Below are 19,976 nucleotides of genomic sequence, written 5' to 3' on the forward strand. Positions count from 1 at the left end.
TTGGAGCCTGTCCTGGAACTAGCTCTGTAGACCAGGCTGGTCTTGAACTCACAGAGATCCACCTGCCTCTGCCTCCCGAGTGCTGGGATTAAAGGCGTGCGCCACCACCGCCCGGCTGCCATCTGAGTTTTTAAGGATCATAACCAGCAGGCTTGCTAATTACTACTAATAATAGTGTTTCAGTCAAAATGTAAAACACCAACCTGAGGGCTGGGCATCTGGCTGGCTGGGAAGTACCTGGGCAGGGGGATGGGCTGGTTGTGTCCAGTATGATGCTCTGACCCTTTAGGGGAGGGGAACGCTGTATTTCTCATCTTATCCATCTGCAATCCCAGCACTCAGGCATTGGACTCTCAAAATTCAAGGGTAGCTATATGTGTGTGAGACGGGAACTCACTATGTAGACCAGGCTAGCCTAGAATTCTCAGAGATCCACCTTGCCTCTGCCTCCCAAATTCTAGGATTAAAGGCTTGCGCCGCCACCACCTGACGATTTACAATTTTGTGTGTGTGTGCAGGCATACATGTGAATACCGCTACACTTTAGTGGGGATCAGGGGATAACTTTGTGGGAACTAGTTCTCTCCTTCTACCTTGTGGCTTCCCTAGGATAAAATTCAGGTCATCAGGATTGATGGTGATAGGCACCTTTCCTCAGTGAACTATCACAGTGGCCCTGTGGAACAATTTGTTCTTGGACAATTTCCTCCATGTTTATGACATACTAGTGATGCCCATTGCCTCTCCTCCCACGTCTCCCTTAGACCCCTTCCACCCAATCTCTGTCGAGCTCCTGCTCTTATCTCTACCAGTGCCTTTTCCAGGCTCATGACTTGGTTTATTTGGTGACCCATTCAGTTTAACCAGGGCCATCTGTGTTGGGTGAGTGCTGGATTGGAAACTGAATTGGAGGTACCCACTGGTCATCAGTGGAAGGCTCTGAAGGCAATGAATCATCATCCTCTTTCTGATCTATATTCCTAGCAAACCTTTTAGTTTAGCAGCGAGAGATAGCCCCGCCCCTTTCCCCCAGCCACCCAAGCCTGACTGTTCTTATGGAAACCCAGGACAGGCATCTGCAGCTGCTGGACTTTGTGATTGTAGTGGCTGCATCTCACTCAGAGGATTTTTGCATTTTGCAGCCCTAATGTAGAATTGGGGGGGGGGCAGGGTGCCTTTATTTTATGCGTGTCTATTCCCTTTGGTTCAATTTAGGGATTTTACTCTCAGCTGTGATTGTACTGTTAGGCAGAATGCATCATGGGTGACTTTTCCAGGATACTGTGCACAATGACACTTTTCCCTTACAAGTTACTGAGTGACCTCCACCCCACCCCCCAGCTTCCTCGCTGTAGAACTGGTTGTTCCTGTAAGTCTCTCTAAGACACACACATTCCGATTTAGCATCGTCAATACTTCTTGTCTTAGCCAGTCCCCCTCCCCCACTTTGTTTCAAATTGATGGCCGGTAATCTTGGTGGATGGTGTGTGTTCTTCTGTTTGGTTGGTTTATTTTAAAAAGCATGACTGTTAAGCATGAAGGAACCCCACATTCAAACAACCTTAATTGTCGTCTGCTTTGGGCATACAACAATGTTCCCTCCAAATGTGAGAGGTGACAGGTACCAGCCCTTGTTCTTGTCCTGTGGTGTTTACAAGTTTAAAACATTGTGATGACTTGGGGTGGGGGGAGGATGTTCATGCTTTGAAAGTGTATAGAATCCAAAAGATGAACTCTATGCTTGTCTCTTTTCACACCTGACTCAAGGTGCCACAAGTCAGCCTTCAGTTACCCCAAAGCGCTGTAAGACAAAGTAAGACGATGGCCATTTATTTACTCATCTGGAGCAAAGGAAACCAGCTTTTTTTTCTCTTTTAATTTTTTATGTATGTGTATTCTGTCTGCATGTATTCCTGCATGCCAGAAGAGGGCACTGAATCCCATTGTAGACAGATGGTTGTGAGCCACCACGTGGATGCTGGGAATTGAACTCAGGACCTCTGGAAGAGCAGCCAGTACTCCTAACTGCTAAGCCGTCTCTCCAGTCCTGTCCCCATTTTTTAAAGAGCCATTTGGATTCATAGAAAAGAATTCAAAGTTTCTATGTATCCCTTGTAGTTTTCACTGCCAGATCCTTTCCCAAAGCGGTCCTTCATTTTGAATGTATGACGGAACCTCCCTGCATATATCAACACCCAAGAGTGTGCAGTGTATGGATTTAGTCCTGGTGGTTTATGTCCTATGGATTTTGACAGGTCAGGAGGATGTATACTTTCAATATAATTAGTATCAGAAAGTATAGTGTCCCTAATGCTCCCCTTAGTACCGATTCATTCTTCCTTCTCCAATCTCCTATCAACCCAAGATCTTCTTACACAACTACCTGTTGAGTTCCATATGAGTGCCAAGAATCATGACTGCCATCTCACAGGATAAAGAAATGTTTAGTATTGTAATAAACTGACCAGTTGCCCACCCCAGGTCACTATAGGGGCCTTCTCCCTGTATCGCCATTTTTGAAGTTTTTGTGTCTTCTGAGACAGTTGGAAGCTCTGCCTTCAAGCTCTAAGGTTTTATTTATGTGGTTATAGGGAAGAACTTGGCCCTGGAAGTTAGTTTTTATAAACAAAGCACTCACTCCTAAGCCTGTGTGCCTGTGGCCATTACTCTGAGGGTTAACTAGCTAATCATATATAGGTGGTCAGGAACTGTGGGAGAACCCATATAATCGCGAACTAGAGCAGAAGGGGGAAGCCCCCACACGTGATCCTAGAACCTTCTGGTGTGGGGGGAGGGGCTTGCCTTGGTCACCTGGCAGACAGCCCCCCCCCCCGCGCCTCTGTGACGTACGTAGCCGTCCCCAAGGGTGCCCCTCTCCAAAACCTGGGTGGCCGGCGACGGCGCCGCAGCCGGTTGGTGTCCCGCGATGGGGCAGCCGGGAGCGGCTGGCGGGGCCACGCGGGCCGCTTTCCGCGGCCACCCACCACCATGCCCTGGTGGAGTAACTTCTGTTGTAAGTAGAGGGTGTCCTTCCTGTCCCATCTAAGTCGCCACCACCCCTCACCCCGTCCTCGCCCAAAGCAAGTAGCCCCGAGGCTGGGAATGGCAACACCTCTAGATGGTGGGTGTGGTTCCCAGTCCACTTTCTCTCCCTCTTCCTGAGGTTCACAGCAAGCCAGGATGGAAAGCTTAGGTTTTCAATCCTGAGCTCCCTGTTCTTGAAGAGGCCTCGGCCTTGGAGAGAAAGCCCAAACCAAGCCTCCATAAAGGTCATGTACTGCACCTACTAAACCCACCTCAAGCTACCCGGAGATGAGTATAATAGATTTTTAACACAGGGACAATACTTGAGGCTACCCCAAGAGCAGATATCACCGGCCAGACAGAGGGCACAACCTTCAGTACCATACCCTAGCTTGGAAAAGGGACAGAGGTGGCTGGCAGAGGGAAAACAGAAAATGATTCAAGACTGGAAAAGTCATTGTACTCCTTCGAGCCCAGTCTGGAGAGAGCAAGCATGGAGCGTGGAGGGAGGTGGATGGGGTCTATTTACGTGGGCCGCTGCGTCACAGTGTGTGCGCGCGCGCGGGGCCAAGAAATAGTCCAGGCATCGCTGTGGGTTCAAGCACCACGGCGCATGACATGGGACGGCAGGATGTAGGCTGTGCGAATGCGCGTGTGCGCCACAGGGGTGCACGAGGACATTTCTGTATCCTGTTGGAAACTGACTGAAACGGCCTTGGGCGTGGTAGTTGAGAGGACTAAGCGCAAGGCTCCGTGCCACCAGATGTTCGCCAGCTTGGCTAATCTAGAGGCCGAATTTTTGGAAGTAGAACCTTCCTGTAAGTTCTGTACAGATTGGGGTTGGGGCTGAAGCAGGAGGCAAGTGGAGGCCGAGACCCACAAAACTGTTGAGTGTCCAAAATTACAGGCAAATGGGGAAAAATGGATGCCATGCGGAGGAGGTGGGGTTGCATCTGAAGATTGTTCTGACAACACTGTCTAAGATGTTTCCCTGCACGGATATTGTAGACTTGTAGGCCAATTAAGACTTCAAGACCTCTTAAGATTTAAGAATCCATAAAGCAGTCCCCTATTGCGTAGCCATTTTCATTGTCAAGAAGCTTTTTGGTCCTGCTAGTTGGCTGGGATACTGTTTGTTTTTGTGTCCTTTTGCTCAACTCTAAGGATTCCAATGCAGCATTAAAAGGGGGAAAATGATGGGGCCTGGAGAGATGCCTCAGAGATTAAAAACATTGTTCTTGAGGAAGACCTGTGTTCCGTGTGTAGCACCTACGCTGTGCCTCACGACCATCCCTCCCTCTTCTGATCGCTGAGAGTGGCGCACGTGTACATCACATGCAGGCAGAACATTCATACTCATGAGAATAAAATGCTTTTTTTTAAAAAAAGAAAGAAAGAAAGACGGGCGGTGGTGGCACACACCTTTAATCCCAGCACTTGGTAGGCAGAGGCAGGCGGATCTCTGTGAGTTGGAGTCCAGTCTGGTTTACAGAGTGAGTTCTAGGACAGCCAGGGCTACACAGAGAAACTCTGCCTCAAACAAAAAAAAAAAAATCTAAAAGTATTCCGAATTAAAACTTGGATTTTTCGGGGCAATCATGTGGAACACTGCACTTTCCCATCTTGTTTAACAACAACAACAACAAAAATCCCTGCATTAATCCCAGAGAGGACAGTAGGTGATTTTAGTCTTGGGTTTGTGGCAGAATATGCAACTTTTACTGGTTATTAGTAAAATTTGAGCTTGCCACTGATTGGATCACCCCCACACCTGCAGTACGCTCCACGATAACTCACCTTCAAAAAATAAATAATAAAAGGAGGTAAAATCTCTTCTTGCATTAAAATATTTTTAATTAATTATTTTCAAATTTCCTTTTACATTCCAACCACAGTTCTCCCCCCTCCCCATCCTGCGTTAGAATATTTGTGAACAAGACAGAAATCTTTAATAAATAAATTTAAAAAAAAAAGAATATTTGTGAACATTGGGCTAGAGTCTGAGCTTGCCTAGCCCAGGGGGACAGCATTCACGGGCTTAGTGGTGTATTTCCGTAACCTCAGTCAGAAGTTCGAGGTTATCCTAGCATCTCCCGCCTGGAGGCTGCCCTGGATATGTGAACTCTTGTCTCAGAATAAATCGAACACAGGAAAGAGAAGGAACGGTTGATGGGAATGCACCAAGTGTCCAGTGTTGACTTTTCATGGGAACTGATGGAAACAAGCCAGTTTCCTTATTTCAAACGCTGCTCAGAATTAGTGAGGAGGTGTGTGCGATATTTTTAGGTTCGCAGACCACAGGTTTCGTTGTGGCATTTCCACACATCCATGTCATCATTTTCTTTGCTGATTCCCTATCCTGGTATTTGAGCAGTGCAACAACGAACATGGTTGTACGAGTAACTGTGTGGTATGTTGACTAGAGGGTCCCGTGTGTCCAGACACAGAATGTCTATCGCTGGATCGTGCTGATTGCCATCGTCTGGGTGCCCAAATTGACATTCCTACCAGAAGTGAATTAAGGGTTGCTCTTGAATGCAGAAAAAGACTTGACACCATAAGCAGTAGAACTGGAATTGTGTCTGAGTTTTCATTTAGCTTTGGATGTTTGCCTCAATGTTTAATATAATGCTTTATAAAAACTTTTAAAGTTCTGAAGATTTTGTTGTTGTTGTTTTTTGGTTTTGTTTTTTATTTTTTTATTTTTTGAGACAGGGTTTCTCTGTGTAGCTCTGACTGTCCTGGAACTAGCTCTGTAAACCAGGCTGGCCTGGAACCCAGAGATCCACCTGCTTCTGCCTCCCACGTGCTGGGATTAAAGGCGTGCACCACCACTGCCTGGGTAACTTTTTATTTTCAAAAGTGAAGTAATAATTTTGATAATAAGTAATAATTTTGAAATAATATTGAAGAAATAATAATTTCTGGAGTTTGGTGCTATTTTCACCAAAGTACAATTTTTTTGTTCCCCCTCCCTTTTTTTTTTTTCACTTTTTAAGTGATAAACAGAAATTTATTTGGAACGTGGTTCTGGAGGCCAAGAACTCTAAGATCCTGGCTCCGTGTACGAACTATATTCAGTCAAGCCAATTAACATAACTAATATGCTACCGTGTTATTGTGTTGACACCACTAAAACTTGTTTTTAGCAATTCTGAAATATGCATGTATTAACCATGGTCCTCTTGTACTGCTGTGGTTCACTCGAGTTTGTTAAAGATAGATGAAGCTATACCAGTTTCCCAGCACCCTCCTCCCTTTTATTGTTGCTCCTGTGTGTAGAACACAGGGCCTTGTGCATATTAGGCAAATACTCCGCCACTGGGCCACATCCCCAGCCTTTATAGTAGTTTGAGACAGGGTCTTACTGTATACTCTACGCTGGTACTTGACTTGCAATCTGCCTACTCTTGCCTTCCAAGTAGCCAAATTTTGTGCCAGTTTAAATGTTAACAGTTTTTAATCTGGTAGATGAAGAAGTACATATCATGTAGAGGAAATTAGATTGGGACAAACAAAACTAAAACATTACACACCTAGTCATGTTTTATACCTAGTTCTCCTCTATGGTGATGATAATATACGGAAGACAGGCCAGAGGATTTAGGCTAAAATGAAGTTATTTGTCTAGTCAATCAAAATCTGCCTCCCTTTTAGCAGAAATAAGCCCCATCTAATCTTAAGTCATTCATTCGCACCACCTCCCCCCAAGACCCAAAAATATCCTTTCCGAGTGAATATTTATTTGTCTGATTCTGGAGCTGGGTGGGATCTGCTATGTTGCTAATTCTCCCTGTTACTCCAGTTGCCCATGACCCCCAGCTTCAGTACATTGTATATAGTCTTGCTTTTTACACCCAAGATTTGTTTCTTTTTGTTTTTCAACACAAGGTTTCTGTCTGTATCTCTGGCTGTCCTGGGACTCTGTGGACCAGGCTGGCCTTGAATTCACAGAGATTCCCTTGCCTCTGCCTCCCAGTGCTGGGATTAAAGGCATGCATCACCACCACCAGGCTCCGTGTTTTTTTTTGTTTTTGTTTTTGGTTTTTTTTGTACCAATTCATAGAAAAAAAAAAAAACACAAGCATCTATAGACTTCCACACACTTTCTCCCTCTCTCTCCACCCATTTGAAGTTTCTTGCAGGCAAGCCTTGATGCTTAACTTTTGGCCTTTTGTGACATTGTGCTCAACAGGTCCAGATGTGAGACACTGTGCATTTGACTGATTGTTTCCTCACAACTGGATTCTGTCCACTGTGACTGGCATGTACCTTCTTGGGTCCTCCTGCAAGGATGTCAGACCTGATCACGTGGTTAGGATGGCATCCTTTAGATTTCTCCATTGTAAAGTTTTTGTGTCTTGTTTGTTTGTTCCTTTTGAAATTATCACCTGTGTGTTGATACTCTGACACTTTAGGCTTCCTGACAACTTTTTACGCAGTGAATTTATGTAGAAGGAGGCCCACTTGTTTGTCCCAGCTGCCCGGCTAGCTTAGACCCAAAATAATCACACAGAAACTGTATTAATTAAATCACTGCTTGGCCCATTAGCTCTAGCTTCTTATTGGCTTACTGCCATGAGTAATGAACCGAGTTCAGCCGATGAAGTCACGTGGTAGGAATAGAGGGCCATCTCCCTCACAGTGACCCCTGACCTCCAAATGTGCTTTGTGGCGGGCCCCGCCCATACAAAGTAGGTAAATAAAAAAACAGAGTGAGCCACTGAGGAAGACCTCAGTATCATCCTGTGTGCAGACACAGGTGGGTACATACATACACACAAGACATCACATGCACATATATTGGCTTGGGTTGTGTTTTGTTTTGCGTAGCCCCTAGCTGTCCTTGAACTCACTTTCGGCACCATGCTGGCCCTGAGCTCATAGGTATCTGTCTGCTTCTTTTGCCTCCCAAGTGCTGGGATTGAAGTCACATGTCACCATGCTGAACTTGACTTTCTTTTTAGTTTATTTTTGTTTAGTGTGCATTGGTGGTTTGCCCGTATGTATGTCTGTGTGAGCGTGTCTGACCCACTGGACTGGAGTTAACAGTTGTGAGCTGTCATCTAAACCAGCTAAGCCATTCTTCCAGGATCCCCTTCCCCCCATTTAAATAATACTCCTTGATCATCATTTACTGGATTTTGATTTTATATATTTGTTTGCTTGCTTCCCCCCCCCCTTTTTAAAGATTTATTTATTATGTATACAGTATTCTCAGTGCTCTGCAGGCCAGAAGAGGGCACCAGACCTCATTACAGATGGTTGTGAGCCACCATGTGGTTGCTGGGAATTTAACTCAGGACCTTCAGGAAAAGCAGGTGGTGCTCTTAACCACTAAGCCATCTCTCCAGCCCCTGTTTGCTTGCTTTAAAAAAATTTTTTTTTACACTTCTGTAAGTGTTTTGCTTACATATATACCTGTGCACTATGTGTGTTCAGTGCCCACAGAGGCCACAAGAGGGAGTTGGACCCAGCTAACACGAGGGTGCTTGGAATAGAGTCCAGGTCCTCTATAGAAACTGCTGCTGTTATTAACCACTGAACCATCTCTCCAGCCCGTGCAACTCATTTCTTGGTAGCCAAGGAAAGGCAAAGCAAAAGAAAAAGCTTTAAGAACCTTTGAACTTGAAGTCTTGATGGCCCCTTGATAGTAGTTATCGCCCACCTAAACATTTGCAAATACCCGCATTTTTTACCTTTCCTTAGTATTAATGAGAGTATTATGTTTGTTGAATAAATAATTTTTCCTTTCTCTTTGGTAATAGTTGGACAGAGAGAGTCAGAAGATGTGAGAGAAAAAGACCGAGCTAAGGAAATGGCTGCCAACTCTGCAGTTGTTGAAGACATCACAAAGGATGGGCAAGAGGAGACACCTGAAATAATCGAACAGATCCCTGCTTCAGAAAGCAACGTCGAAGACACGGCGCAGCCCGCGGAGTCCCAGGCTAATGATGTTGGCTTTAAGAAGGTATTTAAATTTGTCGGCTTTAAATTCACCGTGAAAAAGGATAAAAATGAGAAGTCTGATACTGTCCAGCTACTCACTGTCAAAAAGGATGAAGGCGAAGGGGCAGAAGCCACAGTGGGAGCAGGTGACCACCAGGAGCCCGTCATGGAAACCGGAGAGTCAGCATCCAAAGAAAGAGAGCTGAAGCAATCCACCGAGAAGCCGGAAGACACCACGAAGAAAACACAGAGCAGCACAGAAGAAATTCCCCTTCAGGCTGAATCTGGCCAAGTGGTTGAGGAAGAAGCCAAAAACGAAGAAGAAAAGCAAGAAAAAGAACCCACCAAGTCCGCAGAATCTCCAACCAGTCCAGTCAGTGGCGAGACGACATCTTCCTTCAAGAAATTCTTCACTCACGGCTGGGCTGGCTGGCGCAAAAAGACCAGCTTCAAGAAGCCGAAGGATGATGAGCTGGACACTTCTGAGAAGAAAAAGGAGCAAGAGGCAGAAAAGGTCAATGAGGAAGAAAATGAAAAGACAGAAGGTCCTTCTGAGCATGCCCCAGCCTCCGAGCAGCAGGAGTCCACAGAAGACACAAATCAGGCCAGGTTGTCCGCAGATTATGAGAAGGTAGAGCTACCCTTGGAAGATCAGGCTGGCCTGGACGGATTGGCAGAGAAGTGTGCTCCCTTGGCAACGGAAGTGTTTGATGATAAAATAGAAGTCCACCAAGAAGTTGTTGCGGAGGTCCATGTGAGCACCGTAGAGAAAATGGCAGAGGAGCAGGAAGGGAGGAAAGAGGCAGACGAGGATGTGAAAGAAACGGGAGAATCCGTGCCCTCTGAAAAAACAGCTGAAACCAAGGAGGCCTCTCAGGAATCTGAGCCTGCTGAGGACCTGGTTCCGAAGAGCAAAGAAGTGTGTGTCTCTGGAGGTGACCACACACAGCTGACAGATCTAAGTCCCGATGAGAAGATGTTGCCCAAACACCCGGAAGGTATTGTCAGTGAGGCGGAGATGCTGTCCTCTCAAGAGAGGATCAAGGTACAGGGGAGCCCTTTGAAGAAACTCTTCAGTAGCTCTGGCTTAAAGAAGCTGTCTGGGAAGAAGCAGAAGGGGAAACGAGGGGGCGGAGGAGACGAAGAACCAGGAGAACACCAACAGGTCCAAACCGAGTCCCCAGAGAGTGCTGATGAGCAGAAGGGAGAGAGCTCAGCGTCCTCCCCAGAAGAGCCTGAGGAGATCACATGCCTGGAGAAAGGGCTGTCGGAAGCACAGCAGGAAGGGGAAGTCGAGGAAGGAGCTACTTCTGATGGGGACAAGAAAAGGGAAGGAATCACCCCCTGGGCATCTTTCAAAAAGATGGTGACACCCAAGAAGCGGGTCCGAAGACCTTCTGAGAGCGACAAGGAAGAAGAAGTGGACAAGGTCAAGAGTGCCACGCTGTCGTCCACAGAGAGCACCATGTCAGAAATGCAGGACGAAGCCAAGACGGTTGGAGAGGAGCAGAAGCCAGAAGAACCGAAGCGGAAGGTGGATACTTCGGTGTCATGGGAAGCATTAATTTGTGTGGGGTCCTCCAAGAAGAGGGCAAGGAAGGCATCCTCTTCCGATGACGAAGGAGGGCCGAGAACAGTGGGAGGGGATGGTCACAGAGGGGAGGAGACCAGCAAAGACAGAGAAGCCGGAACTGAATCTGCCCCTACCAGCACCCAGGAACACGAGCAAGTGCAAGGAAGTTCTTCACCCGAGCCGGCCGTAAGCCCTTCTGAAGGGGAAGGTGTCTCCACCTGGGAGTCATTTAAAAGATTAGTCACGCCACGAAAAAAATCCAAGTCGAAGCTGGAGGAGAAAGCGGAAGACTCCGGTACAGAGCAACTGGCTTCAGATGTTGAGCCAGGTAAAGATGAGTCTTGGGTTTCCATTAAGAAATTGATTCCTGGACGGCGGAAGAAAAGGCCAGATGGGAAGCAAGAACAGGCCACTGCCGAAGACACGGGGCCCACAGAAATCAATGATGATGACCCGGACGTCCCTGCCGTCGTGCCTCTGTCTGAGTACGACGCGGTAGAAAGGGAGAAGATGGAAGCCCAGCAGGTCAAGGAGAGTGAGGATGGACCCCAGCTAGCGGGGGCTGTGTATGTGTCTGAGGAGCTTAGTAAGACCCTGGTTCACACCGTGAGTGTGACCGTCATTGACGGGACCAGGGCGGTCACCAGTGCCGAAGAGCGGTCTCCTTCTTGGATCTCCGCTTCTGTGACAGAACCCCTTGAACATGCCGAAGACGAAGCCACGCCATCCACTGAGGAGGTCACTGAAAGAGACGTCATTACAGAAGAAGCCCCTGCGGTCACCCAGACCTTACCAGGGGGCCAAGATGCCCATGATGACACAGTTATCAGCGAGGTGGAATTCGCCTCGGAAGCCGTGACAGCTGCAGAAACCACAGAAGCCCTCCACGCTGAAGAAGCCACCGAAGCCTCCGGGGCAGAAGAGACCACAGACATGGTGTCAGCGGTTTCCCAACTGACTGACTCCCCAGACACCACAGAGGAAGCCACCCCGGTCCAGGAGGTAGAGGGTGGTGTGCAGGACAGGGAAGAGCAGGAGCGACAGACACAAGCTGTCCTCCAGGCTGTCGCAGAAAAGGTGAAAGGGGAGTCACGGGCGCCTGCTGCCCAGACCGGACAGAGAGCAGGGCCCAAAGCACTGGAGAAGGTGGAGGAGGTAGAAGAGGATTCCGAAGTGCTGGCTGTGGAGAAAGAGAGGGATGTCGTGCCGGAAGAACCCATGCAGGGAGCTGAAGCTGAAACTGAGCATTCTGCCCAGGGCTCTGAGATTGTTCAGACTGCACCAGAGAGCCTTACAGAAGTTCCCGAAGTCACAGCTGGTGTAGAGTTGAAGGAGCAGGTCACCGCAAGCCAGCTTATAGAGGCCCAGCAGCTGGTGGATCAAGCTGCAGCCCCCGAGTCATCCGAGACCCTGACAGACGACAGCGAGACAAACGGAAGCACTCCCCTGGCAGAGTCAGATACACCAGATGTGACACAGCAAGACGAGGCCATTGAAAGCCAGGACAGTGAAGCCATCGCAACTGACGGGCAGTCTCAGGTCACAGAGGCAGTGGTAGCTCCCGCTCAGGAGGAGGAACCTTCAGTACCACCGGCTTTTCCACCCCAAGAGGAACATGGGGGAAAACCAGTAAGAGACATCCTAGAACCTACACGGCAAGAGCTTGTGGAAGTGGTGCCTGTTTTGGCACAGACTGAGGTGGGTCAGGAGGCTGGCCTCCTTGGTGAAAAAGTCAAAGACGAACTATGTGTTGAAGGACCTGAGGGGTCTGTATACACAGATGGACCCGACAGTCGAGAGAAGACTGCTGAAGTGGAACGTGATGATGAAGTATTGGGAGCCCCTGAATGTCAAGAAAGCGAGATTGTGGAGGGGCAGAGTCCTAGCCCAGAGGGGAGAGAGGTGGAAACCGGTGTCGAAAAAGAGAAAATGGAAGCAAAGCCAGAGCAAGTGAGTGAAGAACGCGAGCAAAAAATGTCTGCTTTTGAGCCTGAAGAAGCACCCCCACAGCCCATCGAAACAGCTGATGTGTCCAACTCAGAGAAAGGAAGCTCTTCTCTCCCAGACCAAGACAAAGCAGTTTGTGTAGAGGTTCAAAGCTCGGAGCCACCAGTCACTCCCACAGCCGAACCTGTGAGGGAGGCTGAGGAAACTGTCACGATTTCAGAAGCAAGTGAAAGTCTGGAGTCTGTGGGTGTGCATTTAATGCCAGCAGAGAAGTCCTCTGAAGAGGGTGACTGCTGGACTCCTCAGCCTGGAGAGGACACTGTGGCCTCGGGGCCCGAGTCTCAGGCAGAGTCAGTCCCAGCAATAGCATCACCCGCTCCTGAAAACATCCTCCACTCTGACCTGCAAGGAGAGATAAGCGCATCCCAGAAAGAGGGATCAGATGACGATGACGAGCAGGCTGGTGGTCAAGGAGAGGCAGCGAAGGAGGGGGTCGTTAAGACTGCCTCTGAGATGTTGGAACTCCAGAGCGAGAGCACTAAGCTTGTCCAGAACATCATCCAGACCGCCGTTGACCAGTTCTCACGTACAGAAATGGCCCCCACAGCCTCTGCTTCCGATACACAGGCCCAAGTCCCGGTGATGCAGGCAGACAGCCAGGACGCTCAACAAATGCTGGACAAAGAAGAAAGCTGCCATCAAGTCCTGGCCCAGGATGAAGCAGTGACCACCACAGCCCAAGAAGAACTTGCCCTTTCTGATGTTTCCAAAAGCATGAGCGAGGCTTCAGAAAAGGGCAACATGCCTGCAGTCAAAAGCGCCGGTATCAAAGACCACCAGTGCGAGCAGGTCATTGCCCCACTCGGAGCAGAGGGAGACGGAAGCGGAGCAAAACCCGTGCCAGGCGACGATGGTGCCAAATTCGGAGAAGGTGTCGAGAAGCTGCCATCTGAATCCAAAGATCAAAGGGGGCATGCTGCTGATGGCCCCAAACACCAAAGCTCAGCCCAGGCAGAGGCGGATGCCTCCGGAAATCTAACCAAAGAGTCTCCAGACACCAATGGACCAAAGCTAACGGAGGAGGGAGATGCCCGGGAAGTAGGAATTGAAGAAGGAAAAATGTCCACCGAGTCAGTCAAAGAGATGAAGCTCCAGACAGAAGAGGACCTACAAGAGCCAGAGGGGGACTTGGCAGAATCCTAAGATGTTGGGTAGGTAGACTTGCTTCCCCACCCTACAGCTATACAATTACACGGCAAATAATCGATTCATACAGACCTTTCAGCTGGACATAATAACCAACTAGAGGAAGGTCTAGTTGATATATATTTTTTCTTTTGTTTTTTTTTGTTTTAAATTTATTTTTTATGTGCGTTGAAGTTTTGCCTGTCAGAGGGTGTGGATTTCCCTTGAACGGGAGTTATAGCAGCCGTGAGCTGCCATGTGTGTGCTGGGAATTGAACCTGGATTGTCTGGAAGAGCAGTTAGTGCTCTTAACCACTAGGCCATTTGGTTTTGTTTTTTTATCAGAATCCCACTAAGTCTTTTGTTTGTTTTTTCGAGACAGGGTTTCTCTGTGTATCTTTGGCTGGTCCTGGAACTCGCTCTATAGACCTCGAACTCACAGAGATCTGCCTGCCTCTGCCTCCAGAGTGCTGGGATTAAGGTCATGTGCCACCATTCCCTGGCCTCCTAATTTGATTTTTAGAGACAGGGTCTCCCTGTGTAGCCCAGTCTGAACTTGAACTCTAGGTAATCCTCCTGCCTTAGGTCTCTCCTGTCATATCATTGTGTGAGTTCATGCCTGCATAATGTGGGCGGCGTAGGGTGCCTATGCTGTGGTGTATGTTTGTGGGGTCAGGGTGGGTCAGAAGACACCTTCTGAGGATTGAACTCAGGTCTCCAGCTTGTGTAGTAAACACCTTTAGCTCCTGAGCTGTCTAGCCAACCCCCTTTTTCCCTTTTAGTGGAGTTCAGGTCCAGAATCCCAGGCAACCCATCCCCATAGCTCTTGTGTGATTGTTCTGTTGACAGTAACTTGAGGGTGGAAAAGAGATTTTTTATTTCTCTCTCCTTTCTTCTCCTACAGTTACTCATTGTATACTTGCGAGACCAGAATGTGAAGACAAGCCACGGAACAAAATGCTGCTGTTGGGACCTTGAGACCAAGACTGCCGAGCCCTTGAGATTCAGAGATTGGGCTATCCACTGATTTCAACCTTGGAGAGCACCCCGACAATCCTGAGGTTTCACCAGGAGCTAGAGCCAGCTAACATTTCCTTGTTTCAAGACTGCTTTGATTTTTTTTCCCCCGCCTTGGTACACACCATATATTTCTGATTTAAGGTCCTACATTCTCAGCCTGGAACCAATGTCGGCAATACCTAGTTCTACTTCTCAAACTGGAGCGTCCTCCCTTCTGTATTTATATGTATGTTTTATGTAATCCTCCTCCTGTACCTATTGTATATTTTTTTCCTAACGTTTAAGCACAGGCCTTTTGTATTATGCAATATGTAACGGGCGTGCAGCCATCATGAAGCTTTGAGAAGCCCCAAGCCTCAACCATAACCTGTGGGAAACAGAGAAATAACATTCCTGAGAGGAAGGTACAAGTCTTTTTTTAAGTTCACTGATGCTTAGGTTTGTGGGTTAGCTGTCTCCTGAAAGTGGTCATTTCCCTATGCATATCGAGCTCAGAAATAAAACGCCATTTGGAAACATCCAGAATGTCCCAATAGTACTGTGACGTGTTTCTTTCTAATCCAGTCCAGGTAGGAAAGAAGTCTCTTTAGTGGCAGATTAAAGCCCTTCTCTTAATGACATGGACAGATGAGTGTGCCTAAGGCCGTGAGATGCATTCCATCTTATGAAGAAGGAAATCCGTTGTACTTTTTTGATTGTACTCTTATATGCTGGATTGAATTGATACGCAGAACGAAGTGAGTCCTGTTCTTTATAAATGGTATTTTGATAGATACTGGAGTGTGTCTATGTTGTATCTGTGCCCCTTTTAAGAACAATGTTGCATTATGTTCATTTGGATAAACTGTGATTTGACAGCTGATTTAAATAAAATATTTGCTTCACTTAGAGCCACTCATTTTTAGTAGGTGCTAAGGGGCCTGGGTCCTATACGTACTGTGTTAGAATAAATATACTGACAAGAAGAGAAGAGGAAGAAGCTGGAGCTTTCTTACCAGGTACCCATGAAGATGTTACTTTGTCCTGGTTTGGCACATAGAGGAAGCCACGATGGGGATGGCTTAGACCTCAGAACCCGCCTCCACAGCGGCACACTTCCTATGAGGCCACTCCCTATGGGCCATGTATTCAAACACATGAGTCTATGGAGGCCATACCTCTTCAAACCAGCATAAATAGTAAAGGTGCTTGCTTTGCAATTCTGGTGGGCTGAGTTCTACTCTCTGCAGAACTCATGAACAGTTTTCTGTAGTTTCTGAATAGTCAGTGTGGACTTCACTTGATACACACCTTGACATAATGACATGTGGTGTTTTGAATAAAAAAGAAAGGCCCACTCTAGGCTCATCTATTTGAATGTTTGGTCCCTAGCTGGTGGGACTTGGAGGTCTGTCACTGCAGGGTTAGGCTTTAAGGTTTCAAAAGCTCATGCTATTCTCAGTTAGCTCTCTGCCTTGTGGTTGTGTCTCAAGATGTAAGCACTCAACTACTGCCCCATGCCTGCCTACCCGCCTGCCACCATTCTCCCCGCTTGGATGCTCATGGGATCATGCTCTGAAGCCGTAAGCACCAATTAGCTCTTCTGTTAAGTTGCTTCGGTCCTGGTGTTTCTTCCCAGCCACGGAGAAGTAATGAAAACAACTAATGACCAGCTAAGAACTAGAACTCCTCTCTTCAACTCTGATGAGGCATGCTTTGACCCTAGCATGGCAGGAGCAGGGGCGGGAAGATGGAGGACAGATGGAGGACAGCCTCTTTCTTCAGGATAGGATCCAGTCCATGAGATGGTGCCACCCACATTCAGGGTTGGTCTTCCACCTTCCAGCAAAGGCTGGAAACTCCCTCAAATACAAACTCGGGGTTGTAGTTCCTAGGCAATTCTAAAACCAATCAAATCGCCAGTATTCATCATCACAATATCCAAGAGCAAATGCCGAAGTCAGCAGCAGGATGTACACATCTCCTAGAGAAGAGAATTTGAAGCAGAGGTACATTAAGAGCTCTATTGGGGAAAACAATAGCCACAAAGATTCTTGCAGCTTTTGAAGTGAAAGAAAGGGTACTGAAGGTTGACTAAAGCCAAGGCCTTGCACATGCTACACAAACACTGTACCACTGAGACGGTGACTATAATCCCAGGCCAGGATCTCAAGTTGACCAAGCTAGCTTCAAATTTGCCATCATCTTCTGTCAGTCTCTCAAGCAGCTAAGATTCAGGGGCATGTGCTACCACACCCAGTTCCTTGCAAAATTTCTTAAAGCTTAATTAACATAGAAACTTTGGCTTGATGTCTGAGAAAGAAAAGGCTCTCTATCTCTGTCTCTGTCTCTCTGTCTCTCTCTGTCTCTCTCTCTCTCTCTCACACACACACACACACACACACGCACGCACATTGCAAAAAACAATACCTTTCTTTCCTTCTTTCTCCCTCTCTTCTGCTCATTGTGAAATTGCAGTTGGTTTTCTGTAGCATTTTCCTCGAAAGAAACACTCTACCAGGGAAGCTCAGGAAGTAAACAACTCAGGAGTTTCAGGCTCTTTCTGAAACTGACCAGACTCAGTAGGCCCCTCCCTCCCCAAGCTTATTTAAGCACTAACAACCAGCTGATAGATACTCCATGTAGCCAAACTTCCTAGAAGAGGTTCAATTCAACGGACCTGCCTAGAAGAGACAGTCTGGGACCTGTTGAGCCACGAGTAAGTCATTCATTAATCATCAGGGCTAACCCATGACTTTGGGAGGGCTCTCAGTGATGCAGCTATATTTGAGTCCTTTCTGTTCCTGATAATGCCCCATCACCCTTACTCCTGTAAGTAACCTTCCTTTGATCTGTTGTTGCTTCCCTATCTGGGGTGAGTAGATCTTCACATTTCCCCAAGACTAGGGTCAAACAACAGCTGGCCTTAAAATTGAGATCTCCATGTCTCAGTACTGAGGGGCTGGTATCACACAGGACTGAATCAGCATGCCTAGCTGAGGCAAGGCTTGAAGGACTCTATCCCGCACACACACAAGCAAGGTGACCGTGGAAGGAAACCTTGCACTTCCCTCTTCCCTCCTTCCTAAACCAGAGAATACACACTAAAGCTAGCTAGCCACCAAGGTCTAGTCCCTTATTTGATCACTTCCCCCAAGGCTGACTGCCGTGGTCCAGCTATCAAAGTATTGAAATCCAGCAATCAAAAGCCCTCTTTTGGCTCACCTCATTAACATACCCAATCAAAACAAAACCAACGCATCCTAACACAGGTTTTCCCCCTTTCCCTTTATAAATTAGCATTTGCCCATGGGCCAGGCCTGTTTCCTCTCTGTCTAGAGGCAGTCCTCCGTCCTCCAAGGCAAATGTCCCTTCTTCCTCTCTTCTTTCCTCTTCTTCCTCATTCTCAATCTCCTGTCTTTTCTCTCATTCTCGGTCCTCTGTCCCTCTGGTCTTGGTGTGTCCTGTGCTGATTTTGGTCCTTTCTAGACTTACTTAGAACTCACTGGTGCCGTTTCCCCTTCCTTTCCAATATACAGAGGCTAAGAGATGCCTCAGCATTAAGAGCTTTCTTCTCGTGCGGAGGACTTGAGTTCAGTTCCCATCACCATGTGGGAGGGGAAGAGAGAGTTGTAAGTGTGGGGGCCAGCCGTGGTAAGCTAAGTATGGGCAGGTTACCCAAAGGAAGTTTTTTTTACTTCCAACTATTATCATCTGGGACTCTGGCCATTGATAAATTTAAATGGAGGCCAGAGTCTCAGTAGTTTACCCTGAGGCAATGTCTGGTTGCAGGAGGAACCACAAGCTGAGTTACCTGACCCCTACCCAAGAACTGACCATTCAAAAGAAATGCCTGGCCTTCCAACCGCTGTAGATAGGAACACCTGCCAGGGCGCAGTAACCAGGACACCCTAGACAAATGTCAGCCAATCAGGGGTCTTAAACCTCAGAGTCCCCTCACCCTGACTTTTACTACTATAAAACCCTATTCTAATTGAGCTCCGGGCGGCTCTCCGGTTATTCCAATATGTTGGACGTGTGGAGAGACCGAGTTTGCAAACTTGATTAAAATAAAGGCTCTTTGCTTTTACATATGGGACTCGGTTTCCTTGTTGGTTTTTGCGGGGACTTCGCAGATTTGGGCATAACATTAAGCGCATGCAACTTCCAGCTGCAAGGGATGGAATGCCCTTTCCTGGCCTCCACAGGTACCACAGGTGCACAGAAGCACACACGCAGGTGGAATGTAAAGACAGAATGGATTAATACAGCCTACCGTTTCTTGTTATCAAAGTCTGAAAAGGAAATCTTGACAGACTGTTGATAGTTCTGGAATAATGGCTCTGGGTTGCCTTATGATTGATATGTTTCATTTTCAGACATGTTCTTCTAAGAGGCCACACACTCTCTCTCTGTGGAACCTGAAGAGAGTTTTTCTTTCTTATCCTGATGCATTTTTTTTTTTCTTTATCCCCCAGGAGACCCACGTATTTCCAGGAGGGATTTGCAGTCTCTTCTGGCTTAGTTTCCCACTGTAACTCAGGGTCTGGGTCTTGGCTCTCTCAGCCTTTGGCTGGCTGGCTTCAAAGACCTTTCTCTGCTTGAGGACATCTCTGTCTAACTGAAAAGAGAAAGGAAATTTTAATCCATTCTTTTATTATTTATTTAACTTTTTCCACTTATTTTACGTAACAGCCAGTTTATCCTCCTTCCTCTCCTCCTGTTTCCTGCCCCCACCACTCCCATCTACCCCCTCCCCATCCAGTCCTCCTCTGTCTCTACTCAGAAAGGGGCAGGCCAGTCTGTAATTTTATTAAATATTTGTTTCGTTTTTTGAGACAGGGTTTCTCTGTAGTCCTGAAATCCACTATGTTAGACCAGGCTGACCTCAAACTTGGAGATTCGTCTGCTTCTGACTCCCAGGTGCTAGGATTAAAAGTGTGCACCACCACTCCCCAGCTCTTTCAAGTATTTATAGAAAAATAATTGTAAAGGTTTAATAAAAAGAAAAAAATTGTAAAGGATGAAGGATTATGAAGCTTTTCCCAGCAGTGAGATCTGGACTTTGGGTAAAGTCTCTGATGCTATCTATGCCTTGTTTGTTTTGAAACAGGCGTGGAGCCGGGGGTTGGTGGCGCACGCCTTTAATCCCAGCACTTGGGAGGCAGAGGCAGGCGGATCTCTGTGAGTTCGAGACCAGCCTGGTCTACAGAGCTAGTTCCAGGACAGGCTCCAAAGCCGCAGAGAAACCCTGTCTCAAAAAAACAAAACAAAACAAAAAAACAAAAAACAAAAAAAA

The 19,976-nt window shown here is 47.3% G+C and overlaps 1 protein-coding gene across 2 annotated transcripts in view; it reads left to right on the forward strand.

The window, feature by feature from the left end:
* Positions 1-15,588, forward strand: part of Akap12 (A-kinase anchoring protein 12) — an 86,176-nt gene extending 70,588 nt beyond the window's left edge. For both annotated transcript variants that reach the window (XM_050135771.1, XM_050135772.1), the window contains 2 exons: positions 8,793-13,704; positions 14,583-15,588. In XM_050135771.1, the coding sequence (XP_049991728.1) occupies positions 8,793-13,696 (4,904 nt within the window). In that variant the 3' untranslated portion in view covers positions 13,697-13,704; positions 14,583-15,588. The remainder of the gene's footprint in view (positions 1-8,792; positions 13,705-14,582) is intronic.
* The last annotated feature ends 4,388 nt before the right edge of the window (positions 15,589-19,976 follow it).

This window comes from Alexandromys fortis, unplaced genomic scaffold (genome assembly GCF_014885135.2).
Source record: "Alexandromys fortis isolate MF-2015 unplaced genomic scaffold, M_Fortis_MF-2015_v1.1 scaffold_23, whole genome shotgun sequence".
NCBI classification, from domain to species: Eukaryota; Metazoa; Chordata; class Mammalia; order Rodentia; family Cricetidae; genus Alexandromys; species Alexandromys fortis.